The 18,374-nt window shown below is 49.7% G+C and overlaps 2 protein-coding genes across 4 annotated transcripts in view; both read right to left on the bottom strand.

Annotated features, from left to right (window-relative positions):
* GNAL (G protein subunit alpha L) overlaps positions 1-18,374 on the bottom strand; it is a 79,745-nt gene that overhangs the window by 4,920 nt on the left and 56,451 nt on the right. For all 3 annotated transcript variants that reach the window (XM_019986668.2, XM_070778960.1, XM_070778961.1), the window contains 6 exons: positions 16,734-16,831; positions 3,060-3,114; positions 2,209-2,282; positions 1,736-1,794; positions 1,357-1,477; positions 272-402 (listed from right to left, as the gene is read on the bottom strand). In XM_019986668.2, coding sequence (XP_019842227.2) covers positions 272-402; positions 1,357-1,477; positions 1,736-1,794; positions 2,209-2,282; positions 3,060-3,114; positions 16,734-16,831 — 538 coding nt within the window. The remainder of the gene's footprint in view (positions 1-271; positions 403-1,356; positions 1,478-1,735; positions 1,795-2,208; positions 2,283-3,059; positions 3,115-16,733; positions 16,832-18,374) is intronic.
* CHMP1B (charged multivesicular body protein 1B) lies at positions 7,689-10,929 on the bottom strand. Its single transcript, XM_019986672.2, has one exon. It carries the CDS (start codon positions 10,807-10,809, stop codon positions 10,210-10,212), a length of 600 nt encoding a protein of 199 aa, XP_019842231.2. The 5' UTR covers positions 10,810-10,929; the 3' UTR covers positions 7,689-10,209.

Below are 18,374 nucleotides of genomic sequence, written 5' to 3'. Positions count from 1 at the left end.
CCCGGGAGGCAGAGAGTCTCCGTCAACCCTCACCCATAACAAGCTGCCTTCCCTCCGCCTGCCCAGTGTGGACCAAGTCAGACTGAAATTTTCACACAGGGACCCTACGGACACTTGAATGCTCTAGTAGCTTAGAGGGGGCAGGGGTCAAGAAGACTGATTAAATTAACTGAATTTCCCAGATTCATCAGAATTGGGAATTATAGTCACAGTGCTATTGAAAGAGCAATTCTTTCCCATAATTCCGAGATAACTTGTTTCATAATCTTACCGTCTTCAGGAACAGTATAATTTGCGTACTCTGGGAAATAGTCTTCAATTTTTGATTTCCCCGCTAGCACTTTTTCTGCCAGCATATCCTGTTTGTTCAGAAACAAGATGATGGAAATGGTGCGCAACCACCTGGAAGGAGAAGCAAGCACACAGATGCAGGTCCTCGGCAGGAGCAGGGTGAGGCAACCTGCCGCCCTCTGGACGCTGTGAGGGGCTTGGATTTCTTGACAGCCTGGCACCTCGGCCCCCACTCCATCTGGACGCTTGACACTCGCATGAGGATAAACTATCCACCAGGATAACTCTGCTCCACCAGGCTGTACGTTTACTGGCACCAAAACTAAACTTCATGTAGGGAATAAGTGTACTTGGATTTGTGGTGTAATTTACTAGTAAAGGGTTAGAAAAGCAGGAGAAGTTAAAGCTTCAACAACAGAACAGAGAAGTGGGCATCTGGGGCTACTGGTCGAGGAGCTGGCATGTGGGGGGTCTGAGTGGGGACCCATCACTTGGCTGACAAGCTGAGGGAGGGGCTCAGGGGTCATCTGATCATCAGTGGATGCTTCGAATGGTTGCTTTCTGAATGTTAAAACCCAAACAAAGCCAATTTTGAACCAGAAGGCAATGGCACCCCACTCCAGTACTCTTGCCTGGAAAATCCCATGGATGGAGGAGCCTGGTGGGCTGAAGTCCATGGGGCTGCTAAGAGTCAGACACAACTGAGCGACTTCACTTTGACTTTTCACTTTCATGCATTGGAGAAGGCAATGGCAACCCACTCCAGTGTTCTTGCCTGGAGAATCCCAGGGATGGGGGAGCCTGGTGGGACACGACTAAAGCAACTTGGACACGACTAAAGTGACTTAGCAGTAGCAACAGCAACGTAGAGATACGGATTTTCCTGACTGAGTCCTGTCAGTTCCAGCCCCATTGAAAGTCTCCATATTAGATGGGCTGGAAGGGACGCTGCTTATGGTTTGAGAAGATTTATCATGAGGAAAGATTCCCTTGGAAAACAAAGATGGCAGTGCTGAGCGGTATTAGCTCTAAACCCAGGGTGAGGGTGAGTTCACCACCTCTCACCTGTTGTTCCAGATGCTCTCGAAAAGGTCCAGTGACTCCCGCAGGCGGTTGGTGTTGTTGTCTTCCCGGATGACCATGTTGTAGCTGCTGCAAGCGGCCACATAGATGATAGCAGTGACGTCTGGGTGGGGAAGAGGGGCACCTGGGTGACTCACAGCAGTGATGCTCCATGTCTCCAGGGAGAGCTCCCTCGGTGACGGCACTGGTGACCCCGATCCCCAAAGCAGCAGGGACAGTGTGACCCAGGATGCCGGACTCCCACGTCCAGGGGACGCTTGGTCAAGGCGCTTGATGATGAGCTAGTGGGAAGCAGCTAAGACACGGCAGTGGGAGTGGAGGTGGGTTCATTCCTATTTTCTTGAGAGAGCAGAGAACTCACCATTGAAGCACTGGATCCATTTTCTTCTCTCATCCCTCTGGCCGCCGACATCAAACATGCTGGGGTAGAATGGGGTGGGGGGGTTAACCAGGGGTGGTGGATGCTCCTCCTTTGCTGCTCCCTCAGCCGAAGGCTCTCCTTGCATGGTGACGTTGTGGACTGGACCCATGGGGCCTCCCTAGTCTGGCCCAGCTGGGTGTCCACACCCAGTGTTTCTCTCTCTGGGCCCTTGCCCTGCGGTCGGTCAGTGGCTCTCGGCTCTTGTCCCCCCAGGGCAGCCCCCTGCCTGCGTCCTCCTCCTCTGCACCTGCCCAGGCTGCCAGGCTGGCTCACCCTCTCAGCCATGTGGAGCTCAGGTACCTTCCTCCCTGCACTGACCACCTGCACTCCAGGGTGTGCACGGGGGTGTGGCAGTGCCTGCCCGCCCAGGATCACCCACCGCCCAGGCCCAGGGGTCCTGCCCACACACTTACTGGAAGTTGACTTTGTCCACTTGGAATCTGGTCTCGAAAATCCCTGAGGTCAGAACTCTGCACCTGAGGAGGTCCTGGGGGCAGAGAGAGGGGAGCAGACCCAGTGACCCTGTCCTTAGGGGTCATCCTGGGGCAGAGAGGGAAGCAGACCCAGAGACCCCGTCCTTAGGAGGTGGCCCCGGGGCAGCCACAAGCCGTGAGGTTCTCTCCATCAGAAAAGAAAAGGAAATTAAACACTTGACAAACATTCTCGGTCTCACTCCCCAGAGAAAATCACAGTTATGTATTGGTCTGGTTTACAGTCTTGATGGCTCAGCTTTCTCTTAGGAATTTCTTCTAATCTCTCCTGAGCGTCCTCTACTGACACGGGTCCCTGACAGCTGCCTGGGGTCTGGGAAGCTGAGCCCGTCATGCCGGCTCTTGCTCTGGGTCAGATTCCCGTGGGTGCTGGCTGGTTTCAGACTGTCTTCTCCTGTATTTCTAGTCGCTAACATAAAAGACGGTGTATTCCCAAGGGGATGAGAAAGCCTTACAGTTTCACAATCTGACACCTCTGCAGGCCAGTCAGGTTTCAGTGTTTCTTTGCTGGTGACTAAATCCATTAGGATGTCAATCAGCCACTGCAGATTCCAGAATTGGGGGGACAGTGGCCCCTCCGAACTGATGAGGAGTCTGAAGACAGAATCCAGGGGTGGGCTCAAGGCCCAGGTAATAGCTACTGAGTCAGCCTCACAGACGGATGGATGCTGGGGTGGGTGAGGAGCCCAGACCTCTGGGAGGTGGGAGGCAGGGAGCAGAAACCCTCCAGTATCCCCAGGTTCGGGCTGTGGTCATGGCCCGACCCCACCTACCTGGTCGGTGGGTGTGTAGTCCACCAGGCTGACACTGTCGATTCTCTCCAGGAAGCTAGAAAAAAAGCAAGACATGCTGGGAACACCTCCAGGCTGGGAGGTAGGTGCCCATGTTTGGGGGGGCCCCGTCGAGCCCAGGGGGACCAGGCAGCCATGGACCAGCAGGTTCATGCTTTATTCAACACATGTCTCCCCAGCAGGTCAGTGTCCTCACGGTGCTGATGGGGTGCCAGACCCGTCCCTCCCTCCCCTCTTCCCTTGTGCAAGGCTGGGGTCCTTGCAAGGTTGAGCTGGTGGATGGCTGCTGTGTAGGCACACAGCAGGCCAGACCGTCCCAGTAAGACCGGGGTTCAGAGGGAGTCGTGTGTGCACAGGCTGAGCCTGTGTGGGGGGTCAGTCTGGTCCCCAAGGTCCGATGCTTCACTGGTGGAGGGGTGGAGAGAGGGCAGGACACGGCATGTGTGGGTCCTCCCACCCCCCACCCCCGTTCACGTCCACCTTCACGCCCACCCAGCCTTCTCTTCCTACATAGCACTTACTACCACCTGACAAATTCTATACATATTTGTCTATTATCTGTCTCTCCCTCTGAATTCAGGACCCACCATTCTGTCCCGTTGGATGGGTTTCCCCAGCACCTGGCTTGACACCCTGCGTGTCTGTGGGATGAGGCGAGCAGGTGCTCCAAGGCCCAACCTGGACCTGGGAGGACACGGGGGAACCTAGGGGATACAGGGGGACCCCGGAGGACACAGAGCTGGTAACCAGTGAGCACGGGACCACGTTCCAGGTGGGAGGAGCAGAGTGTGTGAGGACCAGGAGGGGACTTGCCCGACATTTCTCCTGGACGGCTCAAGTCCACTGCTCTGATCTCGAGTAAAGCTATGGAGGCTTCCCCTCAGCCTGTGTGCTCAGGAGCTTCTGCACAGCGATGGGTGGGCGCCTCCCCATGGTCACAGCAGCCTCCCTGGCCAGCACTGCAGGCCCTGGAGCTGCTTTCTGGAGGAGGGTCTAGAAGGGGACGCCTGATAGCTCAGCCTGGTGTGAAAACCACAGTGGGGTTTGGCCCAGTCCTCGCTGGCTTTGTGTCTGGTACATCAGAAGGCCCTCAAGGTCCACCCCGAACACCTCATGGGGAAGGAACAGGGCAAGAGCCTCAAGTCTGTGATGGAGGGGGAGAGGTATCTGCACAATGGTGGTGGGGCTCCGGACCCTGGGGGCTCTGGCGGGTGGAGGATGAGCTGCCTCCCTTCCCACTGCAGGGCTGTGATAACTTGAGGCGGTCCTCCTCTTAGCAGGGAAATCTAACATGAACATGTGACAGATGCTGATCCTCTCTGAAAGGGCTGGAAGGAACTGAAAATCAGACCAGGCAGGAAGTCCTTCAGCTCAGAGTTTAGGGGGCACCGCTTTCACACTGGATGCAGACAGAGAGGAGGGGATGAGTGAGTCTATTAGATGGCCGTGACTGGTACAAGTAGAAACAATGAAATGTGGTCAACAAAAAAGACATCAAGCATTCCTGAAAGATCAGAGACCACCATCCCAAGGAGGACGCTGTAGGAGTACCCTCCTCACCCAGACAAAGGAAAGCTGTCCCTCGTGTCCCCACCTCTGAGCCGGGGAGGGGTGTTAGGGTTCTTCCACGCATTCGGGCTAAGACGCTTCAGTCGTATCTGACTCTCTGCAACCCCATGGACTGTAGCCCTCCAAGCCCCTCTGTCTGTGGGATTCTTCAGGCAAGAATACTGGAGTGGGTTGCCGTGTCCTTCTCCAGAAGATCTTGCGAACCCAGGGATTGAACCTGCAACTCACGTCTCCTGCATCGGCCGGTGGGCTCTTTACCACTTCCACTTGGTACTTAACCACCTAGGATCTGACAGGCATCAGTGAACATTTCCCAGGCATCTTCTGAACTGTCACTGATGCAGGATAGTCCTCTGAGTTCACATTTGTGCCACCAAAGCTGCAAATCCCCCCAGATGGCTGAGAGCCTAAGGAGTAAAAACTACAGCAGTCAGTTTCTGCAGGCTTTTCGCCTTAATCTTTGGTTCAACTGGTGTATTACCCACATGGTATAGAAGGACTTCTTAAAATTGGGACTCCTAAAATAATATATAGGACAGGAATTTTAAAGGAACTTTCCAAATTATGCAGTTTTGTGTGACTAAATTTTTTTATGGTTTTTAAAAAAGATTTATTTCTGGCTGCACTGGGTCTTCATTGTTGCGTGCTGGCATTCTCTAGCTGGGGAGAGCAGGGGCTCCGGTTGTGGCACACAGGCTCTAGGTACACGGCATTGGTAGTTTTGGCTCATGGGCTCAGTAGTTGCAGCACTTAGTTGCTCCTTAGTATGTGGGATCTTCCTGTACCAGGAAATGAACCTATTTCCCCTGCATTGGCAGGTGGATTTTTAACCATTGGACCACCAGGGAAGCCCATGACTAAATTCTAAAGGGTTGACTCCCTAAACACACCACTGCCTGTGATGAGGAAAAATTCACAAGATCTAAGGGTCCCACTTGTAGACGCTTCACTCCCACTAGACACAGAGCTGCAAGACAATAACAAGTTACCATTGTACAGTCACTCCCATCACAGTCACTTTAAGAAAAACCGTTAAAGAGCAATTTACTGTGCTTTAACTGCTTCCTACTACAGCTGAGGATAGTTGTGTTTGCAGAGTGTTTTTACTCTGGCCACTGGGATCACCTTCTGCTGGATCCTGGCACGAGACAGCCATTCACTGCTCTTTTCTCCTCTGTTGGCCACCCCACCCCAGTATCTCATAATCGCAGAGTTCTTCTGGCTGGGGGGTGGGGGGTGGATTGTAAAAACATGAAACTATTCTGTTAAATGTCTGAACAACTGGATCCAAGGAAAAGTACCAAAGATATTTAAATAAAATGTATTTAAAATGATTTGTTTTGTGAAGAATGTGGCAGGTCAGAGCTCGGACAAACTGAGTAAAGCCTTTTCTCGGTGTGTTATCAAAATTCACTTCAAGATGCTTATTTACTTGACGGAAAAACACTGGAGGAAAGTGTTACCAGAAATGACAGCAGCCTGCGGCAGGGCTGAGACCCAGGCCACATAAAGTGGTCCTTGACCAGAGCTGGGGCTTAGGAGTTGCAGCCAAGTCACAGTTGGGGTGGACGAGTGACCCTTGTGCCCCCACCCAGGTTGTCCCTGCCCCTCACCTGCAGGGCACACCTGCTGACTCACATCCTGCTCCTCTTCAGGGAGTGAAGTTCACATTGAACCTGCCTCCACACCCTCTGTGATCCGCCCCAGTTCTTCCCTGTTCCCAGTGGTGTCAAACCTTCCACCCCAGTCAAAGCCACACGGGGATTTTCAGCTTTTCAGACCTTTATGTAATCCCCACTTTTTTTTTTTTCCCCTTGGCAGCCTCAGATTGAACCCAATCTCTTCTAAGAAGCCAATTCTAGAGAACAGAATCGACAGCCCAGAAACAAACTCACAACATACAGACAACTAATTTATGACAAGGGAGCAAAGAACGTACACTGGAGAAAGGATGGTCTCTTTTAAGAACTGGTGTTGGGGAAACTGGATGGCTCCACGGAAAATAATCAAATCAGACTGCTACCTCACACCCTACATAGAAATCAAACTCAAAACAGATTAAAGACTTGAATGTAAGACCTGAAACCACAGAATTCCCAGAAGAAAGCATAGGCCATGTTCTCCAACACTGGTCTCAGTAATTTATCTTTCTGGATGTCTCCTCAGGCAAGGGGAAGCAAAGCAAAAATAAACAAAAGGGATTACATCAACCTAAAAAGATTTTGCGCAACGAAGGAAACTACCAGCAAAACAAAAAGACGGCCTACCAGATGGGAGGAGGTGTCTGATAAGGGGTTAATAATCACAATATATAAAGAAGTCATAAAACTCAATAGCTAAAAACAATCCAATTAGAAAATGACGCTGTCACTGGGGAGCTCTGGGCGGGGTCGGGAGCAAGAGAACCCAGGGGAGGTCTGAGTTCAAATGGACCCTCAGCCAGGAGCCCACCGAGCTGGGCACCAATCCAACGCCCAGGGATGGTAACCCAGACATACCTGTCCTGCTCCACATGGAGCAGTTGGGGTGGACTAGTGACCCTTGCTAGTCCATCTGGCTGTAGGAAAACTAGTGACCCTTGCTAAGCATCTGGCTGTAGGAAAACGAACCTGGTAAACCAGGCAGGCTGGTCTCATTCCAACCAGTTGATTAAAAGAAGAAAAGACAAGAGGCCTGCTCATCAGTGTGTTATGTCCACGGGCTTGAAGCTTGTTGCCAGCAGCACCTGAAGTCCTGAGCTCTGGATTCTGGCTGTGGAAACACCTCCAAGAGGGTGTTGTAGCTGTTGCAGGTATCTTGCTCATGGTCAACAGGTTGAGGGGGGTCTGGCTGACCCCTAGACTATGTTCAGTGAGTGGGATGGTCGGACTGGCGCTTACTTTAGGGGGTGCTTTTCCAAATCAAACATGGCAGGGTGGGCATTCGACACCCCCACCTGAAGGGCACACCCACACTAAGACTCCTTTAGGGAGAAACAGCTTTAGTAAGAAGGGTCTCCAACAGCACACTTCTCATCTGAACTGAAATAAACTGAACAGCTCATAGAGTGAACTTAAAAGTTTATTCTAAATCCATTTGGAAACTGCATTTGAAGGCAGAAAAATACAAAGGAGAAATAAGAGGAGAAATTGTACTAGTGGTTGCACAGAAGAGGAACTATTTCCTTGTCTATGTTTGAGCTGGGCTCAGCCTAGGGCAGTTTCAATAAGGAGGAATCTGGTTGCCTTGAAGAAACCATTACAGTAAAGAAGTTAACGACCTGGGCTTCTAGAAATGGGCATGCAAATAGAAATTCAGGTGCTAAAACCGAGTCCAGAAAAATTCTATGCTTTCTGAACCAAATCAACCTCCAAATTATTTTTCCTTAAATAGCTTCGTAAACAGCATGTACACTCATGTGCAATAACATGCAGTTTAAAATGATTTATTTGACAAACTTCTGTGGTTCATATTCCAGCATTTCATCAACTGCAAAAGTGAGGAAATAATTCGTGGGCCTGATATGCTTTTGAAAATATGTATGTTTTATAAAAATGTACATTCATGTAGTTTGAAATGAACATATTTTAAGAAAGGCCAAGCATATATAAGCACTATTTAATCTCACAAAATATATTAATTTTGTTGGGAATATCTGCACTATAAAAGGGTCCTAAATGTACCAAAGGATCAACACCAAGCTACTTTTTGAGCTGTAATAATTTTTGCAGTCTGAGGAGGGTTAGGATGTGCTCACATACAGCTGCTTCTGTGCAACATGCAGATGGGAGGAGACACCTAAAGGTACAGGTTCTAGAGAGAGGATGTGGGGAGACGACTGGCAGGTGTTGCTCATAGAAGACTCTGGAACAACAGCCAGTCAGACGTAGTGACACTTAAATACGAGGGTCAGTTCTCATCTGCACACACCTCTGCATTTTTTCCCCTGCTTAAACACACACATTCATACAGGAGGACATGTTATAGTGGTGAACATTTGGTTCTCAACCTTCCGAAGAGCTTGGAAGAGTCCTCTGAATTATTTCCTGAAATACTGGAATTGTCTCATGGAGAAATCTTCCAGTGAAGGGAAGGGGGAGTTAAAAATATCCTTAACTATTTAACTTAGATTAATATGCCTGCTGAGGCAAAAGCAAGTCACTGCTCTCTTTGTTCAAGGATCAGAGAAAGTGGTGGCTACAGGCTCTACGTTTTCACTTTTACTTTGCACACCACCGTTCCAGAAAGACAGAAGCCAGCACAGCTGGGCTCTGGACTGAGAGGGTCGAGTCTGCACTTGTCCTTCCCACACTTCCAGACGCTGCACGAGAATGTCAGGGATTTGAAAGGCTAAACCAAATATCCCAGCTTGTATCAGTATTTCCAAGGTTTTAAAGAGTTGTCGCTTTAAGACAAGATAATAAATGCGAATAACTAGAACCTAAAATTTTATTTCTAGTTTTGATTAAAATCTAAACAAAACTCACTCCCACACACAGTCCCAGGGCTTCTCAAACCCATCAACAGTTCTTTGGCAACATTAGAGAAATGTGACTGTCATGCTAATTGGTATACTTTAAAACAAATCTAATCAAAGTCTAATGAATAGGAAAATAACCAGAAATGTGTGAGAGAAATTCACTTGGAAATAACCGTCACACATTAAGCCTTGTAAATCTTAAAACCATAAACAAATGATTTTCTCTTATGATATGTGGAGGTTACGTAGCATTTTCTTCGTTACAGAAAGGCAACTACCACAAGAAATTTATAGGCCATAAAAAGTAAAAGAGTATTACACGAGAAGGTACTAAAGTAATTTCAGTGTAAGCTATGAGAACAGATTAATAGTCAGATGTAGACTGCATTTGACAGCAACAAACTAAGGATACACAGAATGGCGCTGCCCATGAAATAAGTTGCTGAATGAACAGTAGAAAGCCCAGCAATAGACCTACGTAATCACCACCCCTCAACTCCAGATACTACACAAAAGTAAAAAGAAAACTGTCAATTTTGATAATTCGGGCAGAAAACTGAATACACGGGAACTAGAGTTAGATAGCAACCCACTCCAGTACTCTTGCCTGGAAAATCCCATGGATGGAGGAGCCTGGTAGGCTGCAGTCCATGGGGTCGCGAAGAGTCAGACATGACTGAGCGACTTCACTTTCACTTTTTACTTTCAGGCATTGGAGAAGGAAATGGCAACCCACTCCAGTGTTCTTGCCTGGAGAATCCCAGGGACAGGGGAGCCTGGTGGGCTGCCGTCTATGGGGTTGCACAGAGTCGGTCACGACTGAAGCGACTTTGCCGAGTTTTGACTAAATTTTTGAGAAAGATTCATATAAGTCAAATTAACTTGATACACTTAATCACAAGCCATACAGAACTTTCAAATCCAGTTAAAAGTTAAGAGAAGGCCTGGGAATTCTTCGTGTGTCTGGAGAGCACTGTAAACCCGAAGGGAGAAGCATCTTGAGTAAGAGCAGTTCAGCATTCTGGCCGATTCCGAGGTTCTAGTGTAAAGTATCCGTCTTCGGAAGGTCGCTTGCGGCTGGCTCGCCTCTGAGCGGTCCAGCGGTCACACCTGGTCCCGCAGGCGGGCCAACCTCTGGGACAGCTCGTCCTGCTCGGCCGAGGCTACGCTCGTCCCCACGGAGCCGGTCTGGCCCTGCGGCAGCTCCATGTTGAGGTCGAGGCCGGCCTCGTCTGCCATTTCCTGCAGCAGCATGTCCACCTGGCCCTGGGGAGTGGTCAGCGTCGTCGTGCTGCTCATCGTGTCCTCCATCTGCTGCGTCTGAACGTCCAGCGTCTCGAACTGGTGCTCGAACTTGTCCATCAGGGCGGAGATCTTCTCGAGGTTCATGGTCTTCAACGTCGCGTCCATCGACTTAACCACTCCGGCCATCGACTTGGTCACCTTGCCCATCGTCACGGCCGTCTGGACCCTGGCGGCCACCGCGTCCACCCGCGCGCTCATCCTCAAGAAATTCACTGCCTGGTTCTTCTGGCGAATCGCGTTCTCGGCGTGAATCCTCGCAACTTCCATATTGCCCTTCTGAATGGCCTTTTTAATCTTGGCCTTTTCGGCCTTTTCCTCCTTGTCGCATTTTTTAGCACTCCTGCCCAGTTCTTTGGCCGCGAACTTTAAGTTGAACAGGTGTTTCTCCATGTTGGACATGTTCGGACTGCTTCCGAGGGTCGGCGGCCACGGTCGAGGAGGAGGCCGGAGGAAGCAGAAAAACAGAGACCGTTCCCCGCCGCCGCTCCTTTGTTTTGGTCTCACTTCCTGTTTCTGCCGTCCTGGGCGCAGGCGGTGACGTCATCCCTCGACGCCAGGGCGGGGCCCGCGGCGTAGCGGGTGGGGCCAGGAGACGCACGGCGCGGCTCAAGGGACGCACGGCGCCAGGGGCGGGGTTTCCGGACACGGCCCGCTGAGACCAGGATACTTTCGAGCAGGATCCTCCAGTCTGAGGACTGGGGCCTCGCCGACTAGGGCACTCGCCGTCTGTACCTAGTTTTCGCCAGTTGTTAAAGCACTGAAGCATTAGTAAATCCACAGAAGTGCGTGTATGCACACTTTCTTATGCACGGACAGGCTGGGGGCCGGAGGTGTCCAATTAAAGACTGAAAACCAGGAAGCTTTCCCGAGGTCAGCAGACTTTCTCCACCTGCTCCTGCAACTTCCACCTTCTCAGGGGAAAGTGGACCGTTAATAATTAAAAGTACAAAACACACAAAGTTGTGTCACTGACCTGCACCTCATTCTTTAGGGACAATCTGGCTGCAGCCTGAGACATCCTTTTACTGCAGTGGATGAAAATACCTTCCAGTCCATGGACCACCTCATCTATGCCATCGCTGAAGGTCAGCTAGTAGGTGAACTGCTAATAACGACCATCCAGAAATCTTTCTGAAGTTTAGTAATAAAAGACCCATTTTTGCCGACATGATTCTATTTGATATTTTATAAATATCCAAGGAACTTCACTCACATTTAACTTTAACAGGCAAAACTGTCATTTTACATGATGCAGGCAGATGACGGTGAAGTGCTGGGACCCACACCCATTGGCATATATCAAAACTGTCACCCTTCAGAAGTGCAGGCTTGGAGGTGGCTGCAGCCGGTGCTGCGGCTTTTTTCTTTTAGGAAGAGTCCTTTGGTACAGCAACGACAACATAAAAAGGCCCAACCTGCCCTAAGGAGCTCAGCTGACTGTTTGAGATAGTTTTAGTCCAGAGGCTCACCACCCCTTTGGGCCTCCTGTGATAGTTGGCCATGGTGGTGTTGGCACATACGTTTTAATCCAGAGGCTCACCACCCCTTTGGGCCTCCTGTGATAGTTGGCCATGGTGGTGTTGGCACATACATTTTCCTAAAACACAGCTCTGGTTATATCACTCTTGCTCCAACACCTGGGCAGAAAGGCATGTGGACACGGTCCCCACCCTCTTCTTTCTCTCCACACACAGGCAAGTCAGACTGAGCTTGAAGGCTGAACACCACTGTGTCACCTGTCAGTGTGGATGAGGACGGGTGGTCACTTCTCAGTTTGGATGAGTCCTCTCTGCGGACACTGTCCCTGCTGTGTGGGCTTCCACCCCATACCTCTCCTCCTGCTGAGATCCTACCCCCGCCTCACACTGCTCCTCCAGAACCTTCTCCAGAAGCCCCTCTGAGCTGCACTCTCCACTCCACACAGCATACACAGCAGACCTCCTGGCACGGGAGGACCTATAATATTATGGGGACCTATAATATTATGAGCCACGTGGAGGCAGAGAACAGCCTTGTTCCTTTCCCCACTATAGAACCTAGAACATGCTCTGCACACAGGAGACACTGAACCCAAGTGACGCTTGTGCTTAGTTGAATTTGACTGAGAGGGGCTAGGATGTTACCCTCATCAACAGCTTAGCTTAGATTTTCTTTTCCTAAAGTAGAACTCTTTCTTTACATGAGACGTTTCTAGAAGGTGGCTCAGATGGTAAGGAATCTCCCCGTAATATGGGAGACCAGGGTTTGATTCCTGGGTGGGGAAGATCCCCTGGAGACGGAAATGGCAACCCACTCCAGTATTCTTGCCTGGAGAATCCCATGGACAGAGGAGCTTGACAGTACAGTCCACGGGGTTGCAGAGAGTCACACATGACTGAGAAACTAATGCTAACACAGCTGTGAATCACTTCACCTTTCCCACTATACTTTTCTTTGGGGGGCATCTTTCTTCCAGAGTATTCTAAAACCAATTATGTACATGGACGTGTCTGGAAGGTACCACGTAAACACAAGAGTGCAAAGCATGAGACCCTACGTACACTGCAGAGTTTCAAGTTAGATTAAGCAAAGTCTGACTTTATAAACCTGTTCTGAAATCCAATTTTCTTTGATTTCCTTTCTCCCAAAATAGCTGTTTCCATGGCTACCTAATCACTTATTATTAGCACTTAGAGGAAGTTCGTTTTTGGGGATAATGCAGTAGAGATTGTTTTTAATTTTCACAGTGGGCACCGGGGACCTCTTATGAAACAGAATCTCTGCTAATTTGCTCAGCTTGCTTGATACTCCAAAGACACTCATTTTTACCGAGAGGCCAACCCTTAAAGCTCATAATATGCTTATTCCCAGGCTGCTCCAGCCAGGTCCTCTGTCAGATGGTGCAGTGCCCACCCATTTTGAATCACTCTCAATTTCCCCTCCCCAGCTTCCAGCAACCACGAATCTACTTTCTGTGTCTATGAGTTTGCCTGTTTTGGACATTTCATACAAATGGAGTCATAGGGCATGTAGCCCTCGTGCCAGGGTTCTTTCACTGAGCCTCATGTCTTCCATGGAGAAGGCAATGGCACCCCACTCCAGTACTCTTGCCTGGAAAATCCCATGGACGGAGGAGCCTGGTAGGCTGCAGTCCATGGGGCCGCTAAGAGTCAGACTGGACTGAGCGACTTCACTTTCACTTTTCACTGTCATGCATTGGAGAAGGAAATGGCAACCCACTCCAGTGTTCTTGCCTGGAGAATCCCAGGGATGGGGCAGCCTGGTGGGCTGCCGTCTGTGGGGTCGCACAGAGTCGGACATGACTGCAGCGACTTAGCAGCAGCAGCAGCATGTCTTCCAAGTTCACTCATGCTATAACATGCATCAGAACTTCATTGGATTTTATGGCTAAATAAGATCCCTGTGTGTGGCTGGACCAAGTCCATTTATCCCTTCATCCTTTCATGCACATGTGGGTTGTTTGTGCTTTTGGATACTGTGGATGCTGCTGCTGTGAACATTTGTGTGCAGTTTTTGTGTGGACGTATGTTTTTAAATCTCTTAGGTGTACCCGGGAGAGAAACTGCTGGGTTCCTCCGTGTTTTAAGTTTCTGAGGAACTGTGGTGAGACCATTCTTGGATTCTTCACTGGAAGTTCAGCCCCCTGGAAAGCATCTCCTCCCTTCAAATATTCCCATGGTTTCTGCCATGGAAGAAATGACTTAGAACGAATCCCGTCTTAGTTAGCATCTGGGTTCAAAATATAAGACTGCTGAGCAGATAACATAGTGACTTGGAGTCACGCCAAGATGTCAGCAGATCTTTTTTTGAGAATTCAGAATAGAAGGGAAAACAAGACATGTCAGAACCCTGGACTCTGCCAACGCGAAGCTCAGCTCCCCACCAACCCCACGCTGAGCGCCGGGCTCCTGATTTCAAACAGCCCTGACTTCATGCAAAGACACCCTCCCAGTAATTGAGCCTCCAAGGAGGAATAAGACACATTTTTCAAGCAGCTGGAAACCTGGGGGCTGGGCAGGCGGGCTTGAGTGTCCCGGTCCCAGGGCATTCCCAGCTGGATGCTGGAATGTCCTTTCTTCCATAAACTATGGTGATAGGAAGCAGAAGCAGCTACTTTCCTTCAACATCTCATTTGGCAACATAAACACATTGGGCACCACTCATGCATCTAACAAGTGTTATGAAATGTTACTTGTTCTTGAAACCCCCTGGCCCCAGCTGCAAAATCCGACTGCAGAGGAAAAACAAGACCGTGATTAAGAGACAATGGTTGCTGATCCCACTTGAGTCCCATGCATATTAAAATGGATTAAAGAAGCCAAGCTGGGGATGTTAGGATTAACCCAGATAGTGATGTTCAGGGCAGGGGGGGTGGTGGGGGGCAGAATCCAGAGCAGGAGTCACCGTATTGATGTCTGACAAGCCTGTAGTCTTCACCTTGAGTCTCAGTCTCGCTCTCCCTAATTTGAAAGGACAGAACTGAAGGAAATAGCAGATGGTGGCTGGGGTCCTCCCGGGTGGGAGTGCTGATCTCAGGTCCCTCAGGGGACCTCCTAAACCTCCGCTCCCACATGGAGACACGGTAGCAGGGGCTCAGCAAGGGCCCCCAGGTGCCAGGCACACTCTGGGGTGTTTGGGTCTCTGCTTAGTCAATCCTACAACAACTGCACAAGAACACAGTCCGTGACTTTATTCCCATGAAGCACCCTGCCCAAGCGAACATCTGGATCCTGACTGCCTGCCAGCAAAGCTCAGGCTGCTTCTGTTTGTCATATGTGCCTTGCATATTCTATTTTAAAGTAAATCATTAATTCTAACACTATGGTGATGGGCTCTTTTCATAAGAAAGAGAAATTCCTAATGGGACACTGAAGGGCGCTGAAGGCCCAGGAGACTTCACTCAAGAAATGCTGGAAATGGCGATCAGACATACCCCCATGAACCTCAGATGCAAACTTATATAGGTTTTAATGTTATCTTGAGCTGTGCTGGGAATTCCAGCTGCTGATAGTTTCTTAGTATGACATTCCCATCTCTACAACATTGTGATTTAACATATAATTCCACTGTGGTTTTTAAGCGGTGGTGACATGGCCTTAGAAAAGAGCATGAGGGGGCCTCAGAAGGGAGATGAGGGCCCCTCTGGGAGGGGTGGCCCCCAGGACCCTCTGAGGTTGCGTTTAGCTCCACCAGATCTGTACCCCACACCACACCCACACCCACTTCTAAACACCCCAGCTCTCTGGACTTCGCAATACGGCTGTGGAATAAGTGATCACAGGAAAGCAGTCACAAATGTGAACCAGAGCCTGTGGTCTGTTTACAAGGTGATGTGGATTCAACGCAAGCCTTGAAGGAACTGTTAAGCATGGCAGGAAAAGAGAAGTTTTAAGTACTGCTCTACTTAATTATCGAAGAGTCAGAGGCAACTGAGCATGCACAACTAATTAACTACAGATCCTTATCAGTAAATAGACTTTCGAGTACATAAGGGAGGATCATTAATGCTGTTGGTGGTCATTCAGGGCCCCTGGGGCAGGTCTGTGGGCACCTCTGGTTAACCTGGCCCTCCTGGACAGCTCCAGAGGCTCCCTGAATTGGGGCAGCTCGACACCTGCCAGCGGCTGAGCGGGTGTGGCCGGCTCCCCGGCACAAGGGGGATGAGGTGAAGTAAGGTTCCACCAGCACCATCTGTCTCTCTGTCTTGGCCTTGAGGACTGCCTTCCTCCTGGGAGGATCCCCTCTCTTCCCACTCCTCCATCCTCTGAAGACGGAACATCATTGCTTAGTACTTCTCCTCTGTCTATACTCGCTCATCTTGTCCAGGCTCTACAGTCATCAGTGGGCAGGCACCGTCCACACCTGGGTCGCTTCCTCTCATCTAACACCAGCTCCTACATCCAGCCACTTGCTCCATCTCTGTCTCTGCTCTGGTATCTCAGCTTGGCTTCTCCAAACTGGAGCCAGATGGCGTCCTGTCCTCCACTAACGACATCTCCCTGGTCTCCGTCTGAATAATAGCATCATGACGCACCTGTGGTCACCCTGACCCCCTCTTTTCTCCACCTCTCTCATCCGATCTGCTGCATGGCTCTGTCCCCATGGACCAAGGCTCACCTCTAAGCCCACCATCTGCCCTGAAGCACCCACGGATCTCTATTGCCTCCGTTCTACCCTCTAAGCAGCAGCCAGAATGACCTGACAAGTCTGGGTCATCACATATCCAGGTGATGCCACTTGCTGCACGGGGTGGGAGAGCTGGACTCCGAGGGGCAGTGTGGTGGGGGTGCCCATCCTGGGCTGGGCCTCGTGGGCAGACTCACTATTGGGCGCAGTCGATGAGCTGGTACTCGTTGGACCGCTCGAAGCAGGCCTTCACACCTTCATCATCCCAGAGCTTCTTCACATGATCGAAGAATTCCTGAAATTTGAAAAAGTTATGAGTAAGAAAACATGTGCCACCCACCTTCTAAAAGTTAAAAGGAAAAAGAAAATGCCAAAACCATCTGCAGGGTAGGTCGGCTCCGCACAGGGTGGAAGGCCTTATTCCTAAATCTACGTCAAACACTCTCATAGTCCCAGAGAGTTCCCAAAGCGGAAGTGATAAGTCCAAAATTAATGACATTCATCAACTATCCATTCCACTAAGAGTTTACCGTTCTTAAGACTCAGCGACTTGACTAGCAGAATGGCCACTTCAGCCATGAAAAAACACACTTGTTATAATGGCAAGGTCTGTTTTAGCTGCTTCCCTCGTGGCTCAAATGGTAAAGAATCTGCCTGTAATGCAGGAGATCTGGATTCAATCCCTGGGTTGGGAGGTTCCCCTAGAGAAGGAAATGGCAACCCACTCCAGTATTCTTGCCTGGAGAATTCCATGGACAGAGTAGCCTGGTGAGCAAGTCCATGGGGTTGCAAAGGGTTGGACACGACTGAGTGACCAACACTTTCATTTTTAATTTTCTAGGTGAGAATGAAGCCACGATCATGAACAGACATGACTGACCAGGTGAGTTATGTTCTGCCCAGAAGCATTAGGTACATGAGAAAGAAACTTTTAAAATTATAATCTTTGGGGATAGTGATTTATTGTCTTCTGGTCTTTTAAGAAACTCTGAGGTAAGCATGAACCGGGAATTTTCATTCAAGCCCATCCATTATGGCACCAGCAGCCTCTGAAGCGGGAAGCTGGCCGCCTGGGTAAAGATGACTCTGTGAACCTGTATTTCCAAAATTACCCATTTTAAATGAGCAGCGCTATGGCAGCAAATGACTATACATTAGCAGCTAAATATAAAAGAAGTTATGTAAATTTTCAAGAAACTCTTTGTTAGAATATTTATATCCCTTCCCACACCAGGAAGCACTGACTTCCACCTTCGATCTGCAGGGGAGGGTCTGGGGCAAACCCTCCAGGAAGCAGCTGAGGCCATGCTTCCTAAGAAACAGCACAGGTTCTTTGCAGGGGGGAAAAAAAAACACAAAAAAACTGAGTTGGCACATTTTTTAGAGATTCACAGTTCCATACAAGGGTGGATCCCAGTTCTGAGGGGCCTAACACTTCTAGAAGTTTTAGGCCCTCTAGGAAAAAGGAAACATAGAATTACAGGTACAAATTAGGTCCAGAACCAGGGAAGGGAAGTGGGGGCCCTAAGTGCGAGCATCACCAGATTCTAGTATGTCTTATCCTGACTCCTAATGTAAGGAACAATGTTTAAGCTTACGCCATGAGTCTTTGTGTCTATCGTGTCTGCCTGCCTGTTGGCATCAACAACAAATCCATACTGTCCATGGGGGACAGGAGTGGACAGCATCCATGTGAAGGAAAGGAGCTGGACCCTTAGCTTTTATCCTGCCCCCCTGAACTGACGCTTCCTTCTGGAACCCTCCAGGGCTGCTCCCATCTCTCCAGAGAAGGGGTCTGTCTGTGGGTTTCCTTAAAAACTTCTTTCTAAGAGCCAAAC

The sequence above is a fragment of the Bos indicus genome, chromosome 24 (assembly GCF_029378745.1).
Source record: "Bos indicus isolate NIAB-ARS_2022 breed Sahiwal x Tharparkar chromosome 24, NIAB-ARS_B.indTharparkar_mat_pri_1.0, whole genome shotgun sequence".
NCBI classification, from domain to species: domain Eukaryota; kingdom Metazoa; phylum Chordata; class Mammalia; order Artiodactyla; family Bovidae; genus Bos; species Bos indicus.
Note: the sequence above shows the minus strand (reverse complement) of the source record. Positions and strands in the feature narration are given on the sequence as shown.

Coding starts and splice junctions, on each gene's coding strand:
- CHMP1B (XM_019986672.2), bottom strand. CDS start 10,809: ATGTCCAACATGGAGAAACACCTGTTCAACTTAAAGTTCGCGGCCAAA.